The 18,352-nt window shown below is 43.9% G+C and overlaps 1 protein-coding gene across 2 annotated transcripts in view; it reads right to left on the bottom strand.

Moving 5' to 3' along the window:
- The window catches only part of crebbpa (CREB binding protein a), a 30,306-nt gene extending 12,403 nt beyond the window's left edge, over positions 1-17,903 (bottom strand). For both annotated transcript variants that reach the window (XM_027168509.2, XM_047812235.1), the window contains exons 1-11: positions 17,041-17,903; positions 5,800-6,446; positions 2,993-3,154; positions 2,337-2,583; positions 2,049-2,162; positions 1,354-1,587; positions 1,094-1,196; positions 826-963; positions 601-718; positions 218-389; positions 46-108 (exon numbers count right to left, since the gene is read on the bottom strand). In XM_027168509.2, coding sequence (XP_027024310.2) covers positions 46-108; positions 218-389; positions 601-718; positions 826-963; positions 1,094-1,196; positions 1,354-1,587; positions 2,049-2,162; positions 2,337-2,583; positions 2,993-3,154; positions 5,800-6,446; positions 17,041-17,119 — 2,077 coding nt within the window. In that variant the 5' untranslated portion in view covers positions 17,120-17,903. The remainder of the gene's footprint in view (positions 1-45; positions 109-217; positions 390-600; positions 719-825; positions 964-1,093; positions 1,197-1,353; positions 1,588-2,048; positions 2,163-2,336; positions 2,584-2,992; positions 3,155-5,799; positions 6,447-17,040) is intronic.
- Positions 17,904-18,352: the final 449 nt, after the last annotated feature.

Raw genomic sequence — 18,352 nt, 5'->3', positions numbered from 1 at the left:
TGTATGCACATGCAGACTATAATAAAAAGGATAAATTGGCAGTACCTTGGGGGACCTGCATGCGGTTAATCATCTGATTTGGAACACTGGGCATAGGCACGGGTCCATCTTAACAAATACACAGATATGAATGTGAGGGGGTTTCGGGCTTGTGTCATTGAATCGTGTGTGTGTGTGTGTGTGTGTGTGTGTGTGAGAGGCTGTCGGAGACACTCACTCTGAGGCCTGGGTCCCAGAGAGTTGGGTTGGTTCAGAGCAGGCTGCTGTGCCCCTGGTGCAGTCATCGGTGCCTGTGTAATGATTTGCTTCTGGAGTCGGGAACGCCTCTTCTCCTCCAGCTCCTTCTGGATCTTGTAAATCTTCTCTGCTAGGAAGTGGTAGTACTCATCCTACATGCAACAGCACAGTAAAAAGTGAAGGTCTACACCACGTGACACCATCAGTCTGCTCAGTACTGTATTTATGTAGAAGGGGCATTTATCACTGTTTGCCACTGTTGCACTGCCCTGAGACAGAGCATGGGGACTACGTTTAAACCCAAGGCAGTTGGCTGACTTCATTATACTAACCAACTGTGAGAGTTGCTTAAAATCTCCTTACTCTGCTATTGGCCGACTCGTACATGTCTCCTTCCACCTTCCGCGCATACGCCACCAGGTTCTCCATGCGCCGATCTTTCAGAGCCGCGGGGTCCGGTGTAGGAAAGATAGCCTGCACTCTGTATAAGACACACATACGCGTGCAAATAAAGGACACTGTTACTGCGGAACCACAACGACGGAGGTAGAAAATAAACAGACAAGAAGGATAATCAAAGATACTCACAATTTATGGACGAGGTGGTTGCGGAGGTCCTGAGTGACATGTTCATGCCAGGCTTTTCTCACGCCGCTGGCCGACAGTGGTGCCGCCGTGGGCACGTTACCCAGAGCTCCTACTGACGAGCTGTCTGACATCAGCTGACTGAAGTAGAGAAAGTGTAAGAAAGAAAGAAAAAAGAGAGAGAGAGAGAGAGCCCATGTTAAAGCATCTACTTAGCAAAGTATAAGATCCGAATCACATACAGTAGCAGGAGCATAGATAAGTTAAATACTTGGCGTTGAGAGTGGATGGCATGTTGCCATCGGGATGCAGTTTAGCTTGATCTGATGTGGGCACGCCCATCGCCCCGCCGCTAATGCTCATCTGGTTAGTACCTGCAAAGAAAGTTAGATACAAAATCAGTACCAGACACATCATACACTGTAATGACACCGAAACTAATCAGTACATCATGCCCCAGAAATGACAGTTTACATCCCGCATGATGACAGAAAGTGTCTATTCTATAAGGAAACATGCGTGTGGTGTTACCGAGCGCATTCAGCGGCCTCAGGTGCTGGTGTTGCGTCTGCGTGGGCTGAGCAGTAGGCGCTTGTGTCTGTGCAGGGCTCTGGTTGCTGTAAGGGAGGCCAAGAGCAGCATATGCTCGCTTCATGGAGCTTGGGTCTATAGGAGCCGGGGCATTAAGGGCCGGAGCTGTGTTCTGACCAGAGCCCACCGGACCTATTGCCGTCTGCAGGCCCGCATTCGGAGACGTCATCATAGCTACAAAACCAAAAGATAAGTGTGAATGGTAAAAGCAGAAAGGGAGATGTTTAGAGAACTGATGTGGCAGCTGAATTTGTCATCAAAATCTTGATCTCAGAACGCTGCTAATATAACTAAGTTCATACAAAAACGAATAAAAACCAAGACGTTTCATTCAGCTGCAATATTGACAGTCAACGTTCTTTGGATGGTAATCGGTTATGCAATAGAAATTAAAAATGGAGGACTAACGTTGGCATAAAACCTTGGTAGATAAAAAAAAATGGGAGTAGCTTGATTATTCAGTTCTCTGGATTTGGTTTTATATATATATATATATATATATATATATTTTTTTTTAAAAATGCATAATGGAATAAAATAACCAGAGTACGGCGACTGGAAACACAAGGGCGTTATGAGACACAAAAAAAGTGCATGAGGATGTTTTAAAAGGGAGTAGACGTTCTGAGACTCACGCTGCTGGTTACGCTTGTCACTGGCATTCTTCAGCGGGAGGCAGACGGGGCAGTCGTGCCGTGTGCAGTTCTTCCAGTGAGAAATAATTTGCCTCGAGGATGCACAGTGAGCCACTGCGGACAGAGAGACAGAGAGAGAGAGAGAGAGCGAGAGATACAAGACACTGAGTGTTAGAGACACTAGAAGAGAAAGAAATATTTGTCTTGTAGCTGCTGAAAAAGAGGAAGAGAGAAAGTGTGTGCGCGCGTGTGCGCATGAGCACGAGTGAACGGGCCCAAGCTACTTACCCTGACAGGACTTGCCGGCCTGGCAGTGGGTCATATGGTTGAGGACGTTCTTCATGGTCCTGCAGTGGGGTAGGGCGCAGGCCCGTACCTCACCGTTGGCTTGCTCACGCCGCTGGCACTTGTGTGCATGGAGCAGCAGGACCAGCTGCTGCTGGATCAGCTTGCGCTTCTCCGGGTCAGCCGTGGGACCTGCAGGAACACCCTGACACCCAACCATTCCCACTGCCACCTGCTGCTGTGCCTGAGGCTACACAGAGAGGCAGGCGACGACATGTTAGTGCACTTGTTGAACACAGTCAAAAGTATTTCAATACAATTAACTGGGACCAAGTCATAAATATTGAAATGTCCAAAAAAAACCCCAGAACATTAACCAGGAAAGGATGCTAAGCCACTCTGTCTCATTAACACTAAGTGATATATAGCGTGTATTCAAAACAGTGTGAGAATTTGGGTTCAGCTTTGGAAAGCCTGAAACCATCTCAATCAAGCTTGTAGCGTCTTGTGTTTTGACGTTCGTTCTCAATCGTTAAAACTAAGCAGAAAAGCTTTTTGTGACTTTAGGTACAAATTCTAAATAAACGTCAACATCCTGCTACTATGAAATGTATTTTGCAAAAACAAAGGAGGAACTGTAGTGTCCACCACGGACTCACCATGTTCGGAACGACAGCTCCCTTCAGATCGGCGCTGAAAGCTGGCAGGCTGTTTGCCAGCGATGCTTTGTTCTGCAGCTGGGCGTTTACACCTGCCGCTGCTAACTGCTGCCCGCCTGCCTGGTACTGACTAAAGGGACTACCGCTGCCAGCCATGCCCATCTACAGACAAAGAGGAAGAAAGTAATTATATATATAAATTTTGGAAACATTTCTCTCTCATAAGCTTATCAAGGGGAGCCGTTCGCTCATGTGATGCAAACGTGATGTAATCCAGCAACCGTTGAAAGTGAAACCTAACCTAAGTCACTTAGCAAAATCTATGGGAACCCATCACTGCTGAGAATAATAAATGTTCTTTATTTCATAAATGTGTGTGCACAGCATACATAAAATGACAAAATATAAACACCCCGACGTGGCATAGCGGTGAGAAGTATACGCACTTTCCTACAGCACAGATCCGTATTACTTAAAACAGTTTGGTGTTCTTCACTTTTCCTAAATCATCTAATTAAACTAACCAGCTAATTTTAGAGGCTGAATTTAGTTTGGTGGAATATTTAGAAAAGGGAAAGAAAAGAAAAAAAGTGTGTAAGACTTTACCCAGACGTGCCTCAAGCACAGGGCCAGAGAAACCTCTTCCTCTCGGTCAGACAGAAGGCTGCTCTGAAGTGCACTCCCCCTCCTTCTACTTTCATCCACTTCAACACCTCCCCTCCTCCCTCGCTCCCGCCGGCAACATGCCGGCCGCTTGCTCTCCTCTGTTGACATCGCTCCAGCAGACCAGATAAAAGAGGCCAGCTGAGTGCCGCACACGCTGCCAGCCCTGCACTCTTTCCTCCTCCTCCACACACACAGCTTTATCCCGACCCTCCACCCGCTGTGCTTACTCATTCGCATACAGATTTGTGGCACTCTTCAGCTCGACTCGCTCTCATCCCTCGAGAGCCGTAGCTGCCACTCCATTCACTGCCTTAACACGCATCCCCTCACCAACATACGCATCCTCCATAAACACACACGTCCATAGACACACCCACTTGACCAACACATACACTATAGGTTGTATTGGATTTTTGATTCCTATTGCTGAATAATTTTCAGACAACCAATGCAGTGGAGTTTACATTCCACTACAGGAAAAATAAGCCAGTTCTCTAGTAACTGCATTGTGATGCATCTCCTCATTCTGTACTGGGGAAAGTTTTACACTCCTACGTATAAAACCGCAAATTTTTTTTATTCAAGTGGCAGACTTGTATCAAGAAGAGGGGGCTCCCCAAACGATGTACTGTTACACAGATTAGAGAAAGTGCAGCAGTGCTCTGATGTGGTAGAAGTAGCGAGTAGGAGTGTAAAATGTGTAAGAGCTGGCCGACGGCTTCCTATGAGCTTCCTCTGAAACCACAGCGGCGTCCGGCGAAAAGTAAACACCGCATTTCGTTGCGCTTCACCACACTGTGATGTGTTTTTAAACGGCTGCGATGAGCGCATTCACGAGATGCGCCATAAGGACGTTACAACACGCCGCTGCTGAAGACGCAGAGCCAGTGGGGTAAATCTGATGCCCACATGGTACAGGGTCGATCTCGTACCTGCAACCCCGACACAATGCCTCTGTGATTTCGCTGCCTAAAGGAAAACACTCCTGTAATTTCACCGGTTTAAATGAGCCATAATTATCCAGTTTCGTTAAAAAACAAATACAAACACAATCCCCAGCATCCTCCGGGTGAACAGAGCGACGCTATATGTAAACAGAAGTGCCTTCCTGCAGTGCAGTGTGGAAAAACGTACATACAAAATGGAGGCCTGACAGCGGTTTTATGTGCAGCAAGAAAATGAGCAGAAATAAGAAATGAAACGGATCAGATTTTTCGCGGGAATCTGGATTAACAGGCATGCATGAGAGCATCCTGAAGCAATAAGATATGCACAACAAAAAAAGACTAGTCAGAACAACTTAGCGCTAGTCATGTGACCTGCTGCTGATCACACACATACAGCCACAAACCCTGTAACAAGCTTATAGTCAGTCTGGATTGAAAAATATACGGAATCCCTGCATGTGTCTTAAGACAAGAACCAGACAAATTCTCTCCAGGATGTGCGCACAAATAAACTAGTGCATGTTTTTTTGTTCACAGGCCAGTGTTTATTTAACATCACTTGGTGCTATTTGCATACTACACAAACGCTTGCAGCGGTTCTCTCTTTTGAGGTCTCTAATTTGCCTGACACCCACCGAGGTCACATTTATATTGCCGGTTTTTAAACAAAGCAGCTCGGTCGCGGTGTGGAGTGCGGAATGTCGCTCTTCACCCTAATTAACCAATTAAAACATGAAATGCAGAGCGGCGAGCCAGATAAGCTCCCGTGCACATGAATGTTATTTCCATATTACACGCGGGAGGAAAAGCCTTTCTTGAAAAACGGATGTTTGTTTTTATTGGCTCATTTGTTATCACACTAGTCTAATAGACATGAAAGGAGACCAGGCACTGATAAGAAAGCATGTGCCACATGTCATTATATAAGACTGATAACTACATTAAAGTCATTATTAGAATGCGCAGCATGGCTTTCTACAGCACACAGAAACTGACAGAAAAACGGACTTGTTTTTATACGCCACAGATTTATCTTCAAATAAAATGAAGGTCTTTAATAAACAAATGTGCCTGCTCACAACAACGCTCAAAACATGATTATATAATGCATGCTACACCAATGAAGTGCAACGTTCCAAAGACAAAGCGTCAAAACACAGCCCTAAGATAAGTGATGGAAAGAAAGTCTCTCACCTTGTTCATGTTGCCCGCTTGTTGAGCGCTCATGCCCATCTGCTGTGCCCCCTGCGTCAGTGTCTCTGCCAGCATGCTGCCTGCTCCTCCTGGTGCTGCCCCTGCTGCTGCCGCCACCTGCTGCCCTACAGACCCCGGCCCCTGGTACTGCATGCCTGGTGCACCCCTGCCACGCCCGCCCGGCCCCAACGTTCCGTTCATCACCTGGCCTTGCTGCTGAGCGGCTGTGCTCTGTGCCATCATGCCATTGTTCAACATGGCTTGGTTGAAGCCAGCGTTCAGGCCCATGCCGCCATTCCCCGGTGTGCCTGGTGCGGTTCCTGCTGATTTTGGCGTTGGGGAGGCGTGCGAGGGAGATCCTTGGCCCAGCGGACTCTTACCCAGTGCACCCAGCTGAGGCCCCATGCCTCCCCCGGGTCCCGGGCTAGACGAGTTCAGAGCTGCCGAATTGAGGCTGGCGCCGCTTCCTGCTCGCAGGAGCTCAGAGAGCTGCTTGTGTTTAGCAGCAGCATCTGCCAGCCCCGCCGTGCCCGCACTGCCACCGTTCGAGGGCATGGGCATCAGACTGAGGTCTCCATTTGGGCCACTTGGAATCAACTCATCCGGAAGGTTGCTCTCCAGGTCGTCCCATGACAGTGAGCTCAACTCTGAGAGAAAGAAAGAGAGACAAAGGAGTTATTTTCATTTCTATCTCAAGGTACAAAAAAATATATAAATCTAATACATAAAATAGCATAGTCATATTAAGTAAAAAAAAATGGTGGCAAAGACATCAAAGATATATCTTTACTTGTGTTCTGAAATGAAATTGTTTTATTGGTTAGTTGAAGAGTTAAAAAAAAATCTAAACAGGACGCCAAAATTCAGTAACTATCGAAAGCACGACTTTCTTGCAATTCTACACACGAGGTATTATAACCAAAGTGAACAACTGTGTCGGTGGTCTTAAAGCAGAGCCCTGAGGTTCACCACAATCACTGTCCTTTTCTACACTGGAGTTAGGTACAAATCTGAGATTAGGACAAGGGATTCAAACTTCTTTAGCCAACTATAAATGTAGACTATTAACCTGTTTGATTTATTCCTCATTGCAAAAGTGCACATTCAGGGCTAAATTATTTCCTCAGTCTATGGTCTGCAATGTCTCTTTAAACATGCTGTGTGCTTTCCTGGTTGTGCAATTTAGATGCAGTGTGTGTAGCGTGAAGCATCTGGCGGCAAATAAGGGCACTCTATCTGCCCGCCTCCCAGAGTAAACACACACACACGTCAGCAGGTGCTCGACACAAGAACAACTTGAGAGGAGATCATCTCTTCCGCTTTTATCGCCCTTTTACACACACACACACACGCACACGCGCGCGCACACGCTTGCCAGCAGACAGCCCCCCCCCCGCTCCCTTATTCATGCCACCCTTATCTCCCCATCTCTGTGCTGAATCACTCCTTTACAGAGCAGTGAGGACTTGAAGTGCATGCAGACACACACACACACACACACACACACACACACACACACACACACACACACACACACACGAGTGAAGCACAGCATTGTTTTGGTTTCTGAAGCCATGTGAAGCCCAGAGTCTCGGCATGGTGAAGGGGAGGGAGGGATCTGGGGGAAGGGAGGTGTTTTAGACACAGCTCTTTCTCTACTCCTCCATCACCACCTCTCCCTTACTACATACGTTTATGTCACAGGCTCTTCCGAGGCATCTTGACAACTGATGTGTTTAAAAACTACAACTGAAATATGAAATGAAATAGTTCTGAGCACATGAGATTTAAATAAATTCTTTGTTCTCACTTGTGATTAGTAGCAGCAATGTTATGATTATATTTCTATTATTTCCGACATACGACTTGTTTTTTAAGCTTTCATGCTTACAGCTGCCTGTGCACTTGACCGTTTATGGAGTTTTGTGGGTGTCGATATTCAAATGAGCTGTGACACAAACCTTCTTGGGACGTTAAGGATGATCTATGTTTGAATGAAAATTGACAAAATCTTTGTGAATCTGGTAGTAAATTTTAAATGGCCTTTTTTTTCTTGAATAATAATAGGATGAATGAGGCTCAATAATCATTTGCAAATCACAGCTTTCCTCTGCCAGCTGTTCAAAGCTAGTAACCAACACTTCTATACAAAGCCTGACATTGATGCCCCCCTCTCTCACTCTGCTTCAAGTATTGCACCCCTCTCTTAACCAGACTCTCCTTCCCTTTTTCCTTCTCATTCAGATCCCCCCGACTAAAAATAAACACGCCGGGCAGCTGCAGCTGTCGGTCGGTCGGTGGGCCGACGTGATGGTTGGCTGTCTGGGCTGCAACAGGTGCAGCATGCCAGGGGTTTTGCTTGCTAGGAAATGTGGAAACGCATGTCGAGGGGACCTGCTGGTACCATCACATAGCTTTTTCATCCACAAGCTCTCTGCCACCAAGGAAGGGCTGTTGCCGTGACGACGAGTTGTCAAGAGAACATGGGTCTGCTTCCATTACTGGCATGACTCTCAGGCATTTTGTGGAAATAAAAAGAGCAGCCGCGTCTGTGACTACGATAGCACGACGCTTTTAGGAAACGGCGTTGGTGGCCGAAGAGAAACTGAACACTGGCTTAAGATGCTGCGACTTTGTCTGAGATCGAACAGGCTTTTATATTCACTTCAGTGCCGGTGTTGTTTTAACTGTGTGATGTCTCTTTACACATGCATGTGTTTGTGTTGATAATCGCAGTTACACACTAGACATTTCCTAGATTTCGCTGCATCTGACATCAGGGTCTGAGACATTTATCATCCACATCCAGAAGACCAATCAGAGAGGAGGTGTATGAGCAGTTCCTTGGTCATGTTTGAAGAAACAAACACTTACAAACAAAACAAACAAACAGGACAGCATTTTAATGGTCTAGACCTAAACAGAATAGGAGCAGGTAAAGTCTTACAACAGCACCACACGCGTGACTTAACATGACATTGAGAGCCAGCTGCAGGTCAGAGTCACTCCACCTGACCCTGAACTTCAGATTACAGGTTCGAATGGCATTTGGAGGAATGTTCCTTTTTCAGAGCGTTCGTTCGGGCGACGGATGAAGACTCACTGCAAACCTCCACCTTCATCACATTAAACACAAGCCAGACATAAGCACAGAGCTGTACTAATCGCCATACAGAGCAGAGCAGTGCACACACAGGGACCTGCCTGAACAGCAGTCACACATCGTTCACCCCCCCGCTTCTCGTTTCGTTTCTCGCTTTTCCTTTATTTCTCCGTTTCCCCTTTCCTTTCTTGCTCTTGGTTCCCCACTCTCTTGTTTTCCCTTTCCTCTCCCTCTTTCCTTCATGGTCCGCTCTCTCATTCAGGTTCATTTCACATCCTTTGCCTCTCATTGTCACCCTCTGACTGTGAGCTGTGTTCACGTCAGACACCAAATAACTTGCTTTATCACAATATAATATGTTTTTTTAAATAACCGACACAGAACTGAATGCATTTGGGAGCAGCACTGAGAGGATACAGAGCAGAAGTGTTACCATATTTTCTACACTATAAGGCGCACCTAAAAGCCTTAAATTTTCTCAAAAATCGGCCGTGCGCCTGATAATCCAGTGCGCCTTGTGTGTGCACTGAGTTCCAAAAACCTGTAAAAATGTTGTTGTGAGACTTTGGTAAGCGCTTCGCTTGATTGACTGTCGGACCATTTCCCGCTGACACAGGGACGTAATACGTATACTACGTACGCTGGCAGCAATAAACCAATCAGAGAACATCACGTAATGCGTACAGTACGTACGCTTACCTGCAAAACACCATTTGTTTGTCAAGGACCCCCGAAAATGGCACCAGTGAAGAGGAAAATAGGGAGTTACGCCACCATATGTGAAGGGATTGTGGATGCCTGGACTAAGGCATCTGCTTTAACTGTTGTCCGAGCTTTCGCAAAAAGCCGGCATCATTGCTAAACAGCGACCTGGCAACTAGACTGACTCCGACCCCGGCATGTTTGATGGCGAAATTGCCCAGCTGTTCAATTCAGACACAGTAGATGAGGACTTTGATGGATTTGAGGGAGAAGATTAAAAAATGTAAAGATTAAAAAAATAGTGTGTGTGTATTGTTAAATAGTAGAATGAAGTTCAACACTGTTTTGCTTCCGTTACCTTTTTTTTTGTAGACCGTATGTTTTAGCATGTGCCTTATAATACGGTGCATATTAGACCCCGTAATTGAGACTGCGCCTTATAATCCAGGGCGCCATATAGTGCGGAAAACACTGTACTTGCTGATTGTTTCTCAGTCCCTCGTTTGTGATGGACAGAGGTACGTACATTGGAAATGTAAAGCTGGACACAATAACACAAGTCTATAAGGTTCAACATTACAATACACAGCTTCATGCTGGAGGTTTGAGATGCTGTTGTTGTGAGCTCCATGTTAATGTTAAACTGAGCCACATAAAAACAAGCCACACACTGATGAAGTTTCAGAGAGAGACAGAGAGAGAGAGAGAGAGAGCAAGAGAGAGAGCGAGAGAGGGAGCGAGAGAGAGAGAGAGCAAGACTGAGGGGGAAAACGAGCTAGACTTGAAACGATCCAGTTGCCAAATGGCTGTTAATGACACCGGGGCCTTTTTCACGTCGTATCAACGTGGTATTGCAGTCTGCAAGTGCAATCAAGTGGCGCTGCCTTCAAACTAGCTGCATAGTGAAGCGTAAAGTCATGGGCAAATAAATGTGGTGTTTTTTGTTTCCTTTGATGTAAAATCTCAGCTCAAATACAACCTTTACTAGCAAGCTACACACGCTTGTTCTTGGGCTTGACCAGCATTCAGCACTAGTGTTTATGAGCAATGCAGACGTCTACACCATACACCAAATAGAAATGATGCCACACAGCCTGTTTGGGAAGGAACTCTCTGCTCTGTCGATCACACTAACACTGATCGAGTGCAGATCAGATTGAGCTGATGTATATAGAAGGAGGCAGAACTTTCTAAATGTGTGCTGATCTGCTCTGGACATCATCGAAAGCAGCAGTTTATTAAAAAAATGAGGCTTTATGGAAAGATAGATAACATGACTGGAGATTTGACTGGTAGGTTGGGAACAGGGCAAGAAAAATATTCTCTTCCTAATTTATTATGACACATCTGGGTGATGCTCCAGCATTAAATCCACCCCAAGGGCAAGTTAGATGCAATAAACCCCACACCTTGTCCACACCAATGAGTCCGTATAGAGACGATGGTCTGGAGATCAGATTGAAAAATTGGTGTTTCTGGTTAGCAAGAGCCAATGAGCTTTAGGTCCAACGTCTTCATAAGCCATAAGACTTCATAAGCCTAGACACGGTACATGTGTACAGTATAGAGTGTAGAGTATAGATGCATGTAAAAGATGCATAAAACAGGATTAGGTTTAATGAGATAAAGAATAATACACCATAGAATGAGGAGAAAAGTGCTCAAGTTCCTGCGCATGTGTACAACGCTCCACCTCCAGATGCTCCTTTTGTTTTCAAACGAGTTAAACATTTCTCCAGGTTAATGTACACAATCAAAACACACACACATTAGATTGTTTAAAGAATGTAAACTTGTTTAATTTTATATAAACAAACCCTTAGACTGACCTTAAAGATTAATCAGGTATTTTATTCTGATTAAAGTGTTGTACATGTGAAGCATTTGATTCTGATTAAGGCGTATACAGGAACTCTTTTTTGAATTCCGATGATCATTTAATAATGATTTAATCTGTTTATGTGACGAGGCAGACGTGGGAATGCTTTTCTTTTAAGGCTCTAAATAATCTAATTCTTAAATCCTAATTAACATTTCTACACATACGTTCTGATGAAATACACACAAAGGCCTTTAACCTGAATGTTTTCATTCCAGTTTTGTATGTAAATATTTTCCCTCTGATGAAGTCGTCTATGCAAGTGTTTTAATTCTAATTAAAGTCTAAACACACGACAGGTTCAGTCCCGCATTCTCTTGCTAAAATGCCAGGTTTTTCTTCATGCTGTACTGTCCACCGGACTCGTTTAGACCATCATCTTCCCTGAGGTGGTTTAAGTTAAAGTGCCTCATCCAGTTCTGCACTCCTATTTTTCCTGGCATGACGCTCGTTGTTGATGTCTACACCAATGACTACAGATGTTACCCTGTGAAACTTGAAAACATTTAGGATTCTCAAGATTCGTGTCAGATGACCAAGTTGTGGCCAAAATCGCACAGTGAGAGCCCAGCTTTACATAATCGGACCGAGGCGCGCACGTACACGTTTTTAAATCGGACCGAGACGCACACCTACACGTTTTTAATCTGACTGAGGAACACATGCACCGTTTTAATCGGACCGAGGCGCACACGTACACGTTATTAAAATCGGACCGAGGTGCACGCGTTTTTAAACCGGACCGAGGCGCGCACGTACCCATTTTTAAATCGGACCGAGGCGCACACGTTTTTAAATTGGACCGAGGCGCACACGTACACGTTTTAAATCAGACTGAGGCAGACAAGTTTTTAAATTGGACCGAGGCGCACACGTACACGTTTTTAAATCGTACTGAGGCGCACACGTACACGGTTTTAAATCGTACTGAGGCGCACACGTACACGTTTTTAAATCGTACTGAGGCACACACGTACACGTTTTTAAATCGTACTGAGGCGCACACGTACACGTTTTTAAATCGGACCGAGACGCTCACGTACACGTTTTTAATCAGACCGAGGCGTGCACGTACACGGTTTTTATCGGCCCGAGGCGGACACGTTTTCAATCCAACCAAGGTGCACACGTTTTTAAAATTGGACCGAGGCGTACACGTACACGTTTTTAAATCGGACCGAGGTGCACACGTTTTTAAATTGGACCGAGGCGCACACGTACACGTTTTCAAATCAGACCGAGGTGCACACTTACACATTTTTAATCTGACCGAGGCGCACACGTGCACGGTTTTAATCGGACCGAGGCACACGCGTTTTTAAATCGGACCGAGGCGCACACGTTTTTAAATCGGACCAAGGCGCGCACGTACACGTTTTTAATCAGACCGAGGCGTGCACGTACACGGTTTTTATCGGCCCGAGGCGGACACGTTTTCAATCCAACCGAGGTGCACACGTTTTTAAATTGGACCGAGGCATACACGTACACGTTTTTAAATCGGACCGAGGCGCACACGTTTTTAAATTGGACCGAGGCGCACACGTACACGTTTTCAAATCAGACCGAGGTGCACACTTACACATTTTTAATCTGACCGAGGCGCACACGTGCACGGTTTTAATCGGACTGAGGCACACGCTTTTAAATCGGACCAAGGCGCGCACGTACACGTTTTTAATCAGACCGAGGCGTGCACGTACACGGTTTTTATCGGCCCGAGGCGGACACGTTTTCAATCCAACCGAGGTGCACACGTTTTTAAATTGGACTGAGGCATACACGTACACGTTTTTAAATCGGACCGAGGCGCACACGTTTTTAAATTGGACCGAGGCGCACACGTACACGTTTTCAAATCGTACCAAGGCGCAAACGTACACGTTTTTAATCAGACCGAGGCGCGCACGTACACGTTTTTAATCAGACCGAGGTGCGCACGTACACGTTTTTAAATCGGACCGAGGCGCACACGTAGACGTTTTTAAATCGGACCAAGGCGCACACATACACGTTTTTAATCAGACCGAGGCGCGCACGTACACGTTTTTTATCGGCCCGAGGCGGACACGTTTTCAATCCGACCGAGGCGCACACGTTTTTAAATCGGACCGAGCCGTACACGTTTTCAAATCAGACCGAGGCGCACACGTACACGTTTTTAAATCGGACCGAGGCGCACACGTTTTTAAATTGGACCGAGGTGCACATGTACACGTTTTCAAATCAGACCGAGGCGCACACTTACACATTTTTAATCTGACCGAGGTGCACACGTGCACGGTTTTAATCGGACCGAGGCACACACGTTTTTAGATCAGACCGAGGCGCACACTTACACATTTTTAATCTGACCGAGGCGCACACGTGCACGGTTTTAATCGGACCGAGGCACACACGTTTTTAGATCCGACCAAGATGTACACAAACGTTTTTAATCTGACTTGAGATGTACACACAAACGTTTTTAATCTGACTTGAGATGTACACGCAAACGTTTTTAATCTGACTTGAGATGTACACGTAAGCGTATTTAATCTGACTTGAGATGTACACGTACATGTTTTTAATCTGACTTGAGATGTACACGCAAACGTTTTTAATCTGACTTGAGATGTACACACAAACATTTTTAATCTGATTTGAGATGTACACGTACACGTCTTTAATCTGACTTGAGATGTACACGTAAACATCAGAGCTTTCATTTTGATTGGATTTGTCTAATTGAACGTATTAATTTGGGTTACATTGTGCTTTCTAATTTTTTATTCCTAATGATGCATACACATGAATGTTTAGAATTGGATTAACGTGTGTATGTAAAAACTGATTCCACGTAACATGTACACAAGTTATTTTATTCTTTTAATGTGTATACATGGACACTTGTAGGTCTGAAACTATGAAACTCGAATACAAAAAGAAAAATATCATCAAAAACATAATTTGCCTCAAAGCTTCATTTAGTCCACGCTGCAAAATAAAAAAGAGGAATGGCGAGAAATTGACAAGGAGAAAATTCAGGTGAAAGAAAACAGCAGAAAGTTACCAAAGTTTGCACTAATTTCAAACTAAGTCTCCTAAACTAAGTCTCGAAGTGTGTTTTTTGTAAGACTGAACTGGCGGAACAACAGAAGTTCAATGCTTCAAAATCTCATAAAAAAACACACAGTCCTCAAATAAAGTCCACTGAGAAAAGTCGACACAAGGTAACTTTAGCGTTCGCATTTAGCCAAAATCTTTATGATTGCTAGTTGATATCAAAGCCTGTAAAATGTTTGTTGATTGTGGCTATATGTAGTGACTATGTAAGACCGTAAATCAACATGGTGGTTAGTTATGATGTCCCTAAATTAGCTAAGTTTGTGAAAGCCTAAGTGTCATTCATGTTCATAGGTCTCACTCCCACTCATTCACACACACGATCTAACCACGATGCCCCTTGAAAAGAGACACAGCTGCAAATATTGCATAAAGACGTGGCTTAAAGACGTTATTGCCAAATCCAACATTCCACCAGAGAATGTAACTAATGCCAATTAAATGCACTAAGTGGGTTTAGTTTTCACGGTTATTAATGTGTGAAATTGCAGCAATAAAAATGTCCATTTTTCTAAAAAGTAAACAAATTAATTGTTAATTTTAAGAGACCCATCTTGTTTTCTCTTGCATATTTAGTATTTCTCTTTAATAAAGAAAAGGTACTTCTTATCTGCTTAATTGATGGAATAATCGAGACGTGTGAAACTTAGATAAATCCGAAACCGTCTAAATCCGCTATAATGTCGATGTTAACTCACGTTGTGCTTTGCTGATATCACAGAATTTAAATATATATAGTAAAAAAATGACAATTACAAGATAACTGCAAATAGTGGACGTTAAAACCGTCACCCTGATCGTTCTTGACCATCGACGTATCTTCGACTTCCATAAATAAAGTATTTTCCAGAGATTGAAAAATATTTCCGTAGACATTACTCTTATTTTGGGATTAATTTGGCTGCATCTAAAAATAAAAGGTTTATATGTGAAAGCTGGGGTTAGTTTAGAAACACAAAGTCCGCATGTACTGTGCGATGAAACGTGCTGTGAGAAAAATGACGCAATCTCCCCGTTACGTCTCTGTCGCTAGCGTTAAGCACCAATATCAGCTCTGCTCGTGGAGATAAGCGGGTTTGGCTGATTCAATTGCAGTTTAAACACCTGACATTATTCCCCCTGACATTTCTCTGCTCGTGTACTTGAACAGTCAGGAAGCGAGGAGCTGATTACCTTTCTAGCACAACAGCTCTGCCTTAAAATCTAATACGCTATCGTTTCCTTAGTAACAGCTCGGATATTAATGTTATGCCGATATTCATCAGGTTTATAAAGTAGCCTTGTTAAAGAAACACATAACTGCCAGCCTGATGACTAATATTCATGACTGATTATTCTGTGTTAACGGAAGGAGTCTCCAGTGTCAGAGCTTCGTGTCTGGCAGCAAGTAAAATCTTCTGTATGGACTATAGGTGACGGAATGTACGTTTGTAGCTGCAATAACGTGAAAGATAAGATCAAACTTGTTTTGTGGTTAAAAAGATTGATGTAACGAGATACAAAAGTACAGTGTCAAGTTCGTCAGTAAATTTTAAACGGTGTGCGAGGAATAAAACACTTTATGGTAAATATAATGGAAATATACAGCCTGCTTCTGCTTCATGTCATCTCACAGTCACCTCTGTTGAGTATTTTCCCATTGCAGCAACACCCGAAGATTGTTTTATTAGTCTGTAAATTCAGTATTTTGCTAAACGTTTCCTTTTTTCCTCCTTTTTTTTTAAATCTAAAAGTTTCCTCAAAATTTCCTGAAGCTTGCCTTTGAATAAAGTAGTTGAATAAACACTAAATATTTATTTGGGGGAAAAAAAAAACAAATTTTGAAGTCATCACATTTTAAGCTGCGTTTAAAAAAATGTATGATGTAAAGACCGAGAAAACAAACGAGTAGCAGCATTTAATTCATATTAAAGACTTAATCAATGAACTCGTTAGTTAATTCTCTCACCTTGTCCGACCCGCAGATGTTGAGTTTGCTAAGATTTTTCTTCACACTCGCCTCCTACTGAGTGTCTCTGCATGACTGTTGTTGGGTTTTCACATATACTATTAAGTGCGCTAGAAGGTTTAAGGCGTTTTCTTTCATTCCTGGACGTCAAACGGCATCTTTTTCTGCACGTTTAAGACATAAATGACTTTATGAACCCTAAATAAAACCCTAAAACCTTCTTTCCTATCCAATACGTGCATAAACAGACACATCGGCGTGTCTCTGATCTGAGGATAAACTACGCTGCGTTGTTAGCCGCTAGCTAGCGGAGTATGAAGCTAGCCTTAGTGTCAGTACAAAGGTAAACACGTCTGTTTAACTGCAATAAAACACTCAAAAAACACGCAGCTCGGTCGTGAGGTTTACAGTGTATCCGTGTGCGTGAGAGAAAAGAAAACACAGACAGAAAACTTTTTTCTTTTCTTTCTTTGACGTTCAAGTTACTTTAAGCTAAAGCCTTACCTGGCCCGTCTGAGGCAGGTGCTGTCATCTTCGGCCTCTTCGCGTTCGGAGGTCCGGTATCAAGGAGGTTTTCAGCCATTTCTTACAGATTAAACGTAGCAAAATAATCACTCTGGGAATCCTTTCGAGGCGCGAATAATAGGAACGCACCACGTAATTCACTTTGTTTATACGTTTCAGGCTGTTGCTAATTAGCTAAGCTAGCAGCGAGGAGGAGGAGGAGGAGGAATTCTCAAAAAAGTACCAACAGCGCCACCGCCATTTACCCCATGATAATCCAACACCCAACACCCACATTATCGTCGTTAAATTAGCTTCGGAGAAAAAAAAATAGATCCTTTCAAGAAAAATAGGGTTTAAATGTTTTTTTTTGTGTTGTGTTGTGTGTGTAAATGTTTATATTCCAGAGGGAATCTCCTTCGTCACGACGTTCTTAAATGTGCATCCTCATCAAAACCTCTCCTCTGACGTCAAAAAATACGTGCAAAAAAACATCCGAAACCGATTTAAAAATGCACAAATGCATCGTAATGTTACTTGTTATTTTGTGCAAACGTCCGTTCGGTGCTGTCTGCCGTCCGACGGCTCCCCCTCTCTCGGTTTAAACGACACGGACCGAACGGGGAAATCAAAGGTAATAAGGCGAAAAGGGGGCTTCGTGGCCGTCGAAATGCCGATGAAATCCAGTATTTTTCGCCAAAATAAGCTTCGTCGCGATTCAACAGCGGTGTATTGGGACAAAAGTTGTCGTTAAACGTCGACTCTGACGCGCTGTATCGAAATTAAAAAATAGCGCCGTATCGAAATCCTGATTTCCAAGCCGCGACAAGATGGCGGCTGTTGATTCCTTCGATACAAAAAAAAAACTTTTTTTTTCCAGCTAGAAGGGGGAGGGGCTCGAACGCGAATGAACGTGCTTACGTAATGAGGCCGGCGTCACGCAAAAGCGTTCGCGTGCTTGCGTGCGTGTGCACGTCTCGACCGACAGGGGGAGACCAAACATCACAAATACACTTCGGGTGTAAAATAACGCCCCGTTTTGTTTTGTTTTTAAAACGCTGTTAAAAGTAAAACAATGAGTTAGTGCACCTGGTTAGGAATCTCCTTATTTGCTAATAAATTTAATTAAAATGATAAACAAAATAAAAAAGGTAATATTTTTAGACGACACTCTATGAACAAACTGTACATTTAATTTTTCAGGGCAGCTTGCAGACACTTTCTGTAATGCACTGATTTTTTTAAATAAAATTTTATTTCCTGGATTTTCTGTATCTTTCCCCTTTCTTCTCATCACAGAAGAAATCAAATA

Source organism: Tachysurus fulvidraco, chromosome 1 (assembly GCF_022655615.1).
Source record: "Tachysurus fulvidraco isolate hzauxx_2018 chromosome 1, HZAU_PFXX_2.0, whole genome shotgun sequence".
Classification (NCBI taxonomy): Eukaryota; Metazoa; Chordata; class Actinopteri; order Siluriformes; family Bagridae; genus Tachysurus; species Tachysurus fulvidraco.
This window is presented reverse-complemented; position numbering and strand designations above follow the sequence as displayed.